This window comes from Erpetoichthys calabaricus, chromosome 11, assembly GCF_900747795.2.
Source record: "Erpetoichthys calabaricus chromosome 11, fErpCal1.3, whole genome shotgun sequence".
In the NCBI taxonomy this organism is placed as follows: domain Eukaryota; kingdom Metazoa; phylum Chordata; class Cladistia; order Polypteriformes; family Polypteridae; genus Erpetoichthys; species Erpetoichthys calabaricus.
In genome coordinates, this window is record NC_041404.2 from 135,018,944 (window position 1) to 135,031,148 (window position 12,205).

General features: G+C 53.4%; 2 protein-coding genes across 4 annotated transcripts; one reads left to right on the forward strand and one right to left on the reverse strand.

Annotated features, from left to right (window-relative positions):
* The first annotated feature begins 1,532 nt into the window (after nucleotides 1–1,532).
* Nucleotides 1,533–7,030, forward strand: LOC114660942 (uncharacterized). Of its 3 annotated transcripts, XM_028813971.2 has the most exons (6): nucleotides 1,533–1,592; nucleotides 1,997–2,156; nucleotides 2,881–3,391; nucleotides 4,238–4,419; nucleotides 5,530–5,676; nucleotides 5,919–7,030. In XM_028813971.2, the coding sequence occupies exons 3-6, from the start codon at nucleotides 2,956–2,958 to the stop codon at nucleotides 6,750–6,752; spliced, it is 1,599 nt and encodes a 532-aa protein (XP_028669804.1). In that variant the 5' UTR covers nucleotides 1,533–1,592; nucleotides 1,997–2,156; nucleotides 2,881–2,955; the 3' UTR covers nucleotides 6,753–7,030. The 3 variants fall into 3 exon arrangements, with proteins under 3 accessions (XP_028669804.1, XP_051789974.1, XP_028669806.1); XM_051934014.1 differs by having other exon boundaries at nucleotides 1,540–2,156; XM_028813973.2 differs by lacking the exon at nucleotides 5,530–5,676 and having other exon boundaries at nucleotides 1,540–2,156.
* Nucleotides 7,031–7,215: 185 nt separating this feature from the next.
* On the reverse strand, nucleotides 7,216–9,763 carry LOC114660948 (cytochrome c oxidase assembly protein COX19). Its single transcript, XM_028813978.2, has 3 exons — nucleotides 9,615–9,763; nucleotides 8,376–8,487; nucleotides 7,216–7,418 (listed from the first exon to the last, which is right to left on the reverse strand). Exons 1-3 carry the CDS (start codon nucleotides 9,694–9,696, stop codon nucleotides 7,325–7,327), a joined length of 288 nt encoding a protein of 95 aa, XP_028669811.1. The 5' UTR covers nucleotides 9,697–9,763; the 3' UTR covers nucleotides 7,216–7,324.
* Between the last annotated feature and the right edge of the window lie 2,442 nt (nucleotides 9,764–12,205).

A 12,205-nucleotide genomic window follows, 5' to 3' on the forward strand; every position in this document is an offset into this window, starting at 1 on the left:
CAGCTCTGTCATGTGAAGACATTTCCTTGGAGATCTCAGCGGTTTGTCGCCATCGGCCTTCTTTTTTTTTTTCTTTCTTTCCCTTTTTACTTCGCACTCCAGTCCAGTGGGTGGCAGTAAAGCCCCTTAAGTTGATTTTCCATTAAACAAAAGAAGAAGAAGACAATCAAAGCCTTTCTTCACATTTATACAAATTCCACAACACACATTAACGGCTGTCACACACGTCTGATTAGGAGACGACTAAAGGGCCTGAATAACAGGAATTCCATGGCTGACCAGCAGGTGGCGAGATGCACTGATTGTCACTCTCAATCACTTACACACCATTCTCGGGAAATCCCACCGATGACGTTACCTCCTCCACTTGTCTTATGGCAGCCATTCAGTTCTGTTTTGGACTCGCAGAAGTGAAGACCCCTTGAAAAATGGACTTATCTGCAGCCAGAGTGTAAAATACGAGTGGCTGCCCCAAACCTTTTTTTGTGACACAGCCAATTACTGGAAGGGACAATTGGATTTAGGCTGGGGGTACATAAAAAAAAAAGAAAGAAAAAGAGACAGCTAAGAGTTGAGACAATCCCGTTAGCAAACAGCTGTGCTGGCCTGGCAGCCATGAAGGGTGCTCTGCGGGGCTTTGTGAATTTGAGTGTCGACACAGGAGTCCGCGAGCAGCAGCACCGCCATGACACAATAGGAGATCAATACTCACAGCTCAAAGCAGAGAGAGGGTCCTCCCAAAGTGGACGTCGCCGTCTCTGACCAGGACGACAGCAGTTTAAATGGACTTCCTAAACTTCACTGGGAACAAGCAGCTTGATGAGACTCGCCACACGTCCCTCAGGTCTGAGTCGGGCTGCGAGGCGCTCCACTTAACACGAGCTCTTGGGATGCTGTGGGCCAAAGTTCATGTCTAGTTTTTTTCTGAATCAGTAATGCTTATGTTTCTTCTCCACACTTTGATTAAAAGCCTTGGAGTGTAACTGGATAAAGTGCCAGACCTCAGGTGGGCTTTGTCACCGTGACGGAATCTTCTAAAGAATCTACAAAACCATCAAAAGTGTGGAGATTTCCCTGCTCATTTAGAAGGTCAGAAACATAAAGAATGTTCTGGTCAGCGCCCTCTTTTAACAGTGCGTTACTCTTACTATATTCAGTCCTGTGCTTCCAAATAAACACAAACAACAGCGAGTCAATGGAATTGCACATTTAAAACTAAAGTCGTGGCCCGCTTGATGCACGCGCGCGTGCGCACAATGACTGCCCGAGCTGTGCAATTTACTGTTAACGACGCCACATCATCGCACTCTTTACGGCGCGTCCCGATCTGTTTGACGCAGGCGCCGTGAACACTTTGTGACAATCTGTGAAGAAGAAGAAGAAGAAGAAGAAGAAGAAGAAGAAGAAGAAGAAGAAGAAGAACTCTCGCACTGGATGGTTTCGGTCGAGGGCGGAGTGATCAGCGAAGGGCTGGGTAACCACCGGAGGCGGGCCTAGTCGGACTGCCCATATCCCAGAGTTCTCCGCGGCCGAGCGAATGTAAACAGAAGCTTGAGGAGGTCGGCGTGCGTGTGGGAGCTGCTCATGTTTAGGTGAGCTCGCTGTGTGTGTGTGTGTGTGTGTGTATATATATACTTATTTATTTATTTACTTACTTACGTATAAGAGTAAGAAACGTCAGAAGACGATTGTGTTAAATTCGCACAGGTCACGCCTTTACTTCTCTCGCGGTACTGAAGCAGCCGCCGTCCTTATGTAGCGGCAGGCCGACAGGTTTGTGAAAGGCTGCAGACTGGAGTTGAAGCCCCCCAGTCGCTCTGAGCTCGAATGACGGTGGACTGCGGAACAGAGTCGCGTATCTTTAATGAAATGCCGCCCTACACGTACAGCCTGGCAAAGGGCAGACGCGTGACCGAATGTGCTGTGGACGGTGAGTTTGCTCGTTGGTCTCCAAAGTCGTGTCCGTTTTCTAATTCTCCTCCATATCTTTTACTAGTGACTGTCCCGTGGAAGGACATCACCTCTGCCAGGATGTTAAAAGACGCGTCAAGTGGCGGTGACTTCCTGCGTTGCCAGCGCGGAGAGACCTGCAGCAGCAGCCGCCCAACTTCAGAGCATCACACCGCGTGGTGAAGTGGAAGCGAGCGGACCGCCAGGTGAGGTTTGATGTCGCTGTCACCCCCGCCCTCGTCGGCTTTGGTCCCATTTTAGCAGCGCGCTGTCGTGCACAGTGGACGTGGGTGTCCCGTCCTAGAAATCCCACACTTGCTGCGTTTCATGTGGTTATATTTTCAAAGATCCGATGCCTAACCTAACCATCCACTTGAGTGTGCCAGCTTAAAGGACCTGGCTGCCCAGACGTGGAGATTCTTTTCTTTTTTTTATGTTATTTACCCCATTTAGTTTGTAGTGATGGCCGAGGAAAAAACTGAATGTCCTGTGGTCATGCAGAATGGCGAGAAAACCCACTTATGATTGTCTTTGACAAACGATGTGAAAAGGTAATTCTGTAGTTGTGTGTACACAAGATAACGTGAAGTTGTACCCAGGACCTGGCAGACAGACAGACAGCCGGAGGTGAGGCGAGACCGATTACAACCCGCACAGAAACAACGGACATGGAAACTCACGTGTTGTAATCCACGTCACGCCATCGCTGACTAAAAATGTGCCAAACATAGGCTTGTTTTTTGCTAAAATATTGTTAAATGGATATTCAGGGAAAATCAGCAGACCTCACACTCGGGAAGCTAAACCACACGGGACAGGCGTCTTGAAGGGTCCGTTTAACAATATTCAAAGAAACGAAGCCTGTGCTTTGAGTGTACAGCCTGACAGCGGCCGTGTTTAAACTGCTCTCTCTGTGTTGATATTTTGCAGGCCCAGTAAAAAGAAGGTCCCCGAACATCATGAGAAGAAGTCTGAGGAGGTGAAGGAAAGGCGCTGGCTGCACCCATGGGGCGCTTGGATGAGCCAGCAAAAAAGCGCATTGTGGAGCTGCGGAGGGCCGGGCTGAGCTTCCGCAAGATCAAGGCCGTTCTGGAACTGGACAACGTCAAGGTGTCGGCCCAGGCCATCTACCTTTACCTGAAGAAAGAGAAGAAAATCCAAATGGAGGAGTGCAGCGGCTTTAGTTGGTCCGATCAGCAAAGGCCAACTGGACAAGTCCATCAAAAACCAAACCGAAGAGCAGGCTCTGCCCGGAATGCCTGGTGCCCCGAGATGACCAGGTACGGCGCCAAAGGGCAAAGTGGTGATGTTGGGAACGAGGAAGAGGAAATCAAAATCCTGAACGTGACGTCTCTCTCGGAGAACTCTGACTGCTTTTGTTTTCAGAGGAGAGGAAGTTCATCACAAGGAGGGGCCGGTGAGAGCGAGACCCCCAACCCAGGTTTGTGCACATCACAGGAACGCAATGTTGTGAGGTTGGACGGCAGCCATAAGTGCAGGTCTGGTGCTCCGCAGAGTCTCGGCCCTTCACCTCAGACTCGTCTCTATTCGTGTAGCTCACGGCTGTTGGACCCCGGTCCTGGTGGGCCGCAGTCGCTGCAGGTTTTCATACCAACCTAATCTTCTTCATTAGTGACCCGTGACTTTAAATAACGTGACTCGGGCCCCTTTGTTGTTTCATCTTTTTTAATTAGCAGCCAAACAATAGTGAGACACGAAATGAGCCGCCACATGACCAGCCCACCCGTGCCCACCACACAATATCTGAACATAAAGAAAGGTGAGGGTCTCAGGTCAACAAAACGGTGGTCTTGGGGAAAAAACACAAAATGTACCGTTTTGGAAACGCCTGCTGTGGCAGAACGAGGGCAGCAACAAGCCATGGAATTAAATAACGGGCGTAATGAACGGCAAGAATCAGCCCCTCATTAAGAGACTGGCTGGAGTCTGAAGCCCCAGTTCAGCTGTCGGCTCGTCTCACGTCTCGTTTCTGTTCGGCTGCCATTTTAATAAAGAAAAGGGGCTGACTCCTTAAAAACGGGGGGCTATGAAAAGGAAGGAGGAAAGAAGTGAATTAGCAGTGAAAACTGATTGGGGAAAGGGTGGGAATGAAAACCTGCAGGCCTGGAGTTCGAGACCCCTGGTGTAGCTGATTCCTCTTGGTCCATTTGTTCAACTTCACAGGTGACTGTGTTGGTGCCACATAACAGTTAGCAGGGTGCCAGGCTGCCATGCCTTTGCTTTCTGACTGGGTTCATGACTTCAGCATTTGTTTTATTTGTTTCAGCCACAAAAGGAAGCCCGCGAGTGACGTGTGGCACAACCCATGGGCCTGCTGTACCTTCAGCACTTCATAAGACCCTGCTGGTGATGCCCGGCTGCAGACGAGTTCAGTCCCCGGCGCCCAGGAATGCCACGCTGATGGCTCGCAGGAGACTCGTCGAGAAGGCCGTCCTTCACAAGATGAAGGTAAAGAGCCGTCCTCGTGAAGCCCCTCCAAGCCACCGTCGGCGTATGGGTGGGAGTTTGCTGCAGGATTTGACATTTTTAAGATGCCCCTCTAATCACAATGAAGAAATGAGAAGTGAGGGGCCCAGTGTAGCCGCTGCTGACGCCGCTTCTCACACGGTGGGCTTTAATCTCTTAAGGTCAAGTGTGGCCCGAATATTCTGATGAGCGCACACCGTAGTCCTCCTCACCAGGCCTGAGCCCACCAACATGATTAGGGGCCTCCGGTGGGGTGAGTGGGAAACTCTGGGCCTCCCTCTCATTACGGGGGGGTCCTTCATGGTCTCCCCCCATAACATGCGAGAGGGGGGTCTTCATGGCCTCCCCCACCATAACACGCAAAAGGGGGGGGTCTTCATGGCCTCCCCCCCCAATAACATGTGAGACGGGGGGGGTCTTCATGGCCCCCCAAACACGCGAGGGGGGGTCTTCATTTTCCCCCCATTCCCCCTGGAACACATGAGGGGTCTTGTCTGCCCTCCGAGTTCGTTTTCTTGTCTTATATTTCACGTGCAATTTCTGAGGCTGTCCCTTCCCACCACGCATGTCCAGGAAAACCAAAGAGGCGCCACAAGACCAGCGCTGGCCAAGGCCACAGACTGAGAGGACATGGGCAGGGGACACAGTCTGAACTTGGAGCTGAATGATGGCAGTGAGACAGGGTGGTGGGCCAGTGGCACTCGGAGGGGCTCGGTTGACGTTGTCACCACGCATGTCCAGGAAAACCAAAGAGGCGCCACAAGACCAGCGCTGGCCAAGGCCACAGACTGAGAGGACATGGGCAGGGGACACAGTCTGAACTTGGAGCTGAATGATGGCAGTGAGACAGGGTGGTGGGCCAGTGGCACTCGGAGGGGCTCGGTTGACGTTGTGGTTTTCGTCCCCCTGATGTGACTCACAGGAGTTGCGTCTTTCTGCCCCGTTTGTGACTTCATTATTTTTGACTTCACTGCCCCCCCATAACACCCCCCCCCCCCCGGTCCGAGCTGTTAATAAGCTTTTTATTTTATTTCTCTTTTTTTTTTTTTTTTTTTTACTTGGCTTTGTCTGTTTTATAATTAAATGGTAAAGGAGCCACGTGGTCCGGTCATTCGAAGAGGCGGAGGGCTCGCGGTGACGTTCTTTGAGGAGCTCCAAATCGACTCCAGCTGGTCAGTCGCTCAGCCAGTGGCCGATACCGAGACCACCAGAACTCCAGTAGTTCGTTTTCTGATGGACGTAAGTGGAATTGTCACTCGGCTTTGCCCGTTTCACGGTTTCCGCCCATGATGGCCGATTGAGCCCTGCCATGAGAGGGCGGCCTACTTGGCGAGTCAGAGGGCGTGTTGAGCCGAGGTGGGTGCCAAGCTCGTGTCTGACTTAATGTTTCAAGGCTGGCGTGGCCCCTGGGGAGGTCGGGTGGTAGCGATGGCGCTTCTGTCGTTGGGTTGGTTGACTTTCTGTTGTTGTTTTCTATGAAGGTGTCACCAGCTGGCGCTCCGAATGGCCCGACTCTGAGAAGCAGCGGCGGCAGCCAGAAGCCGAGCCCACCAGAGTGCTGCCCAGTGGACTCGCAGCAGCAGCAGAGGGCCTTAGTGTCGCCCACTGGAGCGTACGCGGCCTCCGGCGGGCCAGGCGTCCCCCATAGGCACATCGCTTCACAGACCCTCGGTAGCAGTGGCAGTGCGGCGCCCTCTGGGCCAGCTCACGGATGCCAGACTGGCACGACGGCCACTCTTCCAGCAAACGGAGGGAGCCCCCATCCTGACGGCAGGGTGTTCGAGAAACTCGAGACTTTGAATATCGAGGTGCGTAGACTGGGCAGTGCTGTCCGCCTGCTGACCGAACAACATGGCCGCCTAGAGAGGGAGCAGGCGCAGCAAACTCGCGTGCAGCAGCAGATCCTCCGCACACTTCAGACGCTGGCAGCGGCGTTGGCACCAGCAGCAGCCCTGAACCCAGCACCTTGCACGGAGAGTCCGGTCCCTGGCCATGCCCCCTATACGCCAACCAGCCTGGCCCCCCCTCACCAACAGCCTGGGCCAAAGCAAGCCAGTTCAGACTGCCCACACTACGGTGCCACTGACTCGGATGGCAGTTATGACGGCGCCAACGTGGACTCTGCCCGACCCATTCATCCTCACTATGAACGGGGACATTTAAACCCACCCCCTCCAGCCCATGGAAACTACCGGCCGTGTAACCCGGACCCCACTTGCTATTCCTGCATCTGCCCACCGGGCAGGCCACACTACTCGCCCAGCAGCCCCCCGTCTGATGCGCAGTACAACATCTTTAAAGCTGAGCTCTTCTGATACGAGAGGCGACTGCTCATCCCGACGATGAAGATGAAGATGGCCAATTAGAGGGGGATTAACATGTCCGGTCTCAGAGGATGGCGACTGTGGTGGATGTTGGGGGTCAGGACGGGAGACTTGTGTCCACTTGACTGACCACACTGGGGTTGGGGTTGTAGTGTCACAGGAAGGGGCAGCTTGTAGCTGATTTGATCGATTTGTGTCAGCAGGTGACGTCAGACATGATGGCCAAGGGGTCAGCTGGGACTCTGCTAAAGGGGGGCTTTCATGTTAAACACGCTGATAATAAAACCATTTGACATATAGAGGGTCTCCTCAAGGTTTACAGGTGGGTGAGGGGTAGTTTCCCAGACCCCACAGGCGCTTGCCACAAACCCGGTGCCAAGTGTGGCTGTAAGTGGAGCTGGCAGTGTGGTTGGCACAAGTGCTGCAGAATGAAGGGGACCTCAGCAGCCCACCAAAGTGTCCTCACGCAAGGAAACCTTTATTGACATCATGCAGCAAAACAGGCGAGGGGGTCCGCTACCTCAACATGAGGGAATACTTTACAGAAGGTACAAGAGCGCAGGCTAGGGAGCCGTCGTCTCGTGTGGTCCCGGACTCTTCTGGGCCCCGAGGTCTTTAAATCCTAACTTCTCCAGCGGTTCTTTGGCCATCAGCTGTCTGCAAAGGAAAAAAAAAACGCGCCATGTTAGTGGTCTCACTTGAGAAGTGAGGGGTCTTCACCACAAGCCCTGCCTACATTGACGCGGTCCTGGGCTCAGCATCAGCCTGGCGGTCCAGACCCTGGGGTGGCAGGTTCAAATGGCACCGCTGTGTGACCCTGAGCAGGTGACGTCACCCGTCTCTGCTCCAATCACAAAACAAATGGACCCCGTGATAATGGTGCGGGTTGGCTCCCTGCTGCTGTTGAACAAACCAACCCAACACCCCCCCCCCCCCCCCCTTTTGCTGTAAATGGGCAGATGACCACACATGAAATCCCAACAAGGTGCAGTCAAAAATGGAGCACAGGGCGTCGGGGGGGGGGCATGCGTGTGCAGTGATACCCAACAAATACCCTAAAACGACGGGGTCTTCAAGATCTCACTCCCCGGAGGTTCCCTTTAAAACGGACGTCTCTCCGGCTCCCCTTACTGGAGACGTCACCCAAATGGCGGCTCCCTGGATGAATGTGAACTGCTGCGCCACCGTACTGTCCCAAACATTACAGTCTGGGTGTCAAGAAAAGGAAATGAAGACCAACTGTGTTCATTCGCTGGAATCCTTCACTCCCTCAGGGTTGACCTCAAAACCCACCACTGGCCGGGATGAGGAAACCCAAGCAAGTACTGGGAGAAGAGGAAAGGGGGCCCAGCAGGAGCGTGTCTAGTCTAGCCCCCCCCCCCCCCCCCCCCCCCCGTCCGTCACCTTACTTAAAGCTGAGCCCACCACTGACGCGGCTGTTGTGTGTCCAGTTAGCTCTCCTTTGTGGACCTGCTGGTGAAAGTGGCACCTTGGCGGTCTTTAGCCACCAACACGCCTGGAAAGCACAAGGACCCTGCAGTGCACCAACGGGCCACGCCGAGGGGTCTGCGAGTGACGTGGGTGTGAACGGACAAACAAGAAAGCATTCCAGACCTTTCCATCCGGCATTCCAGGTACGCCTTGGAGTCCTGTCGGCAGGCGCCGCTGTCGAAGTGATTCTCCCGGAGACACCTCATGAACTGGTCCTTGAAGTCTTTACATTCTCCTGCAGCGACATGTTGAGTCACACGGTTAGCCGTACGTCTGCTAACGAGACGGAGAGCAACGGACACGAGGCACACAAACGACGAACGGCTTGAGCCCAGTTCACTCCGCCCGTTGGACACCAAGGGCTCCCTCCGGTGAGTACGTAAGGATTTACTTAGCAGAGACACCAGGGGGCGCACCACGCGAGATGTTGGCGTTCTCTGTAATCACGGACACACTAACAAGTGCTTCTGGTTATTGTAACGGTGCTGGCAAGCTGGATGGACCAGAGTTCAGTCAGCCGTAATATAAGCGGGCACTCCGTCATGGAAAAGAGAAGCTTCAAAGCCAGCGGCAGGGGCGCCTATAGAAACAGCAAACCCGCTACTGTATATCCTAACTACAGGGACACGGGGATCTGCTGGAGTCAAACCTGCAAAGTCAGAAACTGAACTCCGCTTAGTGCGACAAGACAAGTGGTCTGATAAGAAAAACGGGGGCGGGGGGCGCAGGTGCGACATTATGAACAGACGCGAGCATCTTTAGCACGTAGCTGACGACACGCCAACGCAAAGGTACAGGAGATGAGCACGAGCCACGATCAGGCGCCTTACTTACACTGGTAACCCCTCTCGGAGCCAGCCACGTACGGTCACCGTGGCAGCCAAATAGTCCAACATGCTAAGGGTTACCAAAATGACCGTCGCGCACGGACTTGGCCTCTCAGTGTCGCTCCCACCTGCAGCTTACTGCCTCGTCGTCACGTCACTAACCACCCCGCCATGGCCCCGGCGCCGACCTTCGAGCAAGTCTGGTGGGCTATCGCCGCAACCTACGGCTGCTCTCGGTTTCTCCTTACATACGTGCTCATGGGCCTCTTCAGCAGATGAAGGATTCGCGGCCGCTTGACGCGCACTTCTGTTGTGAACCGAAAACAAGCGGCGCTGCGCAGCCTCCTAAGGAGGAACCTTAAAGGCGAGCCGCTCCACCAGCACGGACTGCAAACAGACGCGCACGTTACTGGCGGGAGTCCCCCCGCAGCAGGAGGTTGAGAAGGAGGACATCGGGCTCGAGCAACCCGCGTTCGTCTGGCAAAAGCGACGTGAAAACAGCCTAATGCCGCAGACACGACTCCGTGAAACTCACCGAAGTGATCTAACGGGAAAGAGCCTTTATCCGGCGGACGCGGTTTGAATGTTTTTGTGCTAAAGTTCATTGCAGTCGACATGACGGAGACCAGGCGGCGCGCGCACTACTGCAGTGCACTGTGGGAACGGCGCGCTCCCGAGGCTAGTCGAATTTCTTCAGGCCTGACTTGGCGACTGCCGAGAGGATCGATGGACGCCCGCTAGAACGAGTGGCGTGTTGAACCGGCAGAATGGCCCCGGGGGGCTTCGGTGGAGGAAGGAGCTTCAGTGTGAGGTACGTGCATTTTAGGACGGGAGCCCAGGGCCAGGCTTGAAGCCTCCAGCTCTGTTCTAACTGTCCGTGGGCACGCTGGTGAAACTCGCCATGTGGAAATCTGTCAAACAAATCAAAGTGCTCATGACGTGTGTCTGCCATTTGGGCCGGGGTCGCTAAAGCTTGGGGGTTTGAGCAAAGACCCTCAGGGGAGGAGATGAGGACATTCAGCCCGACACCGCTTCTTGTCGAGCGTCACACACCTAAAACTGTTACAAGTCGAGTTTAGGTGGTCCCTGAAGTCCTGCTGTCCACCACACCGTTTGGTGACTCATTCTACGTGGCTCTGGTTCGCTGTGTGAAGAAAAATGTCCGAATGTTTGTGTGAAGTTTAAAGTTAATAAGTTTCAACTGCGTCTTGTTAAAGAATTGGGTTGAAAGTCACAGCTGGAATCCAATGTGCTCATTCCCAGCGCAGTTTTAAACATTTCAAATATGTCACCTCATAGACGGGTTGAATCAAAGTAACCAGAGTGGACATTTACAGAGTGTCACCTACTCGAATGTACCTGTGATGCATGCAGTAATAAAATGGATTGCCTTTGTCCTTCCAACAGATGGTACAAGTAATAAAATACATTGGTGCAAAGATGTGCGCCACCTGTTGGAATGACACATGCCATTTTGTGTGGGACTTGTGAGAGCACTGTTAATGTTAGTGATGTGCCATCTGCTGGAATGACACACACACTGACACTTGTCCTTCTGCTTCAGCCGATAAGGTCCCTTTGCTCCCGTCTTGCTTCCTTGCGATCTTGGACTCGGGCTGCTCGCTCGTCTCGGGACTTTCTCTACAGCTGCTGTGTCTGTTTTTTTAAATTAACCGACCAAAGGTGCACCAAGGACTCGAGATGAGGCCTCGCTGGTGTGTTAAATTCAGAGCACACACACACACACACACGCGTGTAATATGCCACCATAAATGAGAGAGCGGCAGGCATATACAGTAAGCAGCAGAAGGGCTCAGTGGTTATAATGGACTTGTAAGGAGATGTGTGACCCGTGTTCGCGGGGGTCTCCCCTGGCTGCTCGGACCCCTCGTATGGCCCAAAGATACGCAGGTTAGATGGACCGGTGATGCTGAATTGACCCCAGTGTGTGTGTGTCCACCTTTGATGGACTGGCACCCTGCCTGGCACACTGTACTTGCTAGGGTGGGCTCCAGCTTCCTTGGAGCAGCAGACGGATGGAGGTGTGAGATTGAGAGCCTCCTTAATGTTTTCATTTTAATGTCCGCTGGGCAAACACGTTAAGAGCAAAGCCTTGTGAAACGACGTCCATGCTGTCAAGGTGGGTCCGCCAGCCCCTACCCCGCTGCCAACTTAACCAGCCTGTTGTTTCTGTTCGTATCAAGACCACCGATGCCAATTCTCTGACCCCACCGTGGAGTAGTTTCTCTCCCATAACCCTTTGCTTCCCGTGTTTAAGCCAGTTTTAACCGCATCTCCACATTGTGTCTTGGACCCCCACTTGTTTTAATTTGCTCTCAAGCCCCCCTTATGGAAACACAGCTGCCGTGTTGCTGGCGTGGAGTTCCTTGGATGGGCCCGGTCACGTCCACCTTAAAGAACGGGCAAAGTGTCTGTGTGTCCATCTGATTGTGGTGTCCCTGTCATTCCAGCCGATGGCGCACAGTAAAGAATGATGCGCCATCGGCTGGAATGACGCCTGCAATGCGTGTTATTCCACGATCGATTCCAACAGATGGCGCACTGCATGCGTTCACACCGAGGTCCACGTTGATCACTTGGATGTCAGCCCGCCTTGTGGTGTTTTTTATAATGGGGGTACACTGACTGGTTTCCAGTCTGGAGGCCGTTCCTCGTGTGATGAAATGTTACCAGGCCTGGTGGTCTGCCAGCGTAATACTACCCAGTACCCCCGTAACAGCTCTGAGCAGATGAGCAGACCTTCAGCTGGAGTCGTCATGTAGTTTGGGTTCAGACGGCGAGTGCCAGGGTAGGCAGAGGCTCCTTAAGAACGACGTGGCACATGGGCATAGATCGAGCAAAGCGGCGCCCGTCAATAAAACGTCACCACAGAGCAGCACCTCCCAGTAAAGGAGGGACACATTCACAGTCCTGCGTAGAAATTAAAGGCAGAGGAGCGGGTTACAGCCGGGACGCCTGGCTTTCGTCTGACAGTTCTGCTCTCCTCCTCTTGTTAGTCTTCAGTGTCCTCCATTTTGTTTTCCTCGTCTTAACTTTTTATGTTTTGTCCCCAAGTAGTTGAGAGGCTGAGGAGAAAGGCGGTGAGGCAAATTGATGAAGAATATG

Bases quoted from the DNA above. Each gene is read 5' to 3' on its own strand.
- LOC114660942 (XM_028813971.2), top strand. From the start codon at position 2,956: ATGGGGCGCTTGGATGAGCCAGCAAAAAAGCGCATTGTGGAGCTGCGG. The intron at 3,392-4,237 runs GTTTGTGCACAT...TATTTGTTTCAG, and splicing joins GAGCGAGACCCCCAACCCAG to CCACAAAAGGAAGCCCGCGA. The intron at 4,420-5,529 runs GTAAAGAGCCGT...TAAATGGTAAAG, and splicing joins CCGTCCTTCACAAGATGAAG to GAGCCACGTGGTCCGGTCAT.
- LOC114660948 (XM_028813978.2), bottom strand. From the start codon at position 9,696: ATGTCGACTGCAATGAACTTTAGCACAAAAACATTCAAACCGCGTCCG. The intron at 8,488-9,614 runs GTGAGTTTCACG...ATGTCGCTGCAG, and splicing joins TTTCCCGTTAGATCACTTCG to GAGAATGTAAAGACTTCAAG. The intron at 7,419-8,375 runs GTCTGGAATGCT...TTTCCTTTGCAG, and splicing joins CTGGAATGCCGGATGGAAAG to ACAGCTGATGGCCAAAGAAC.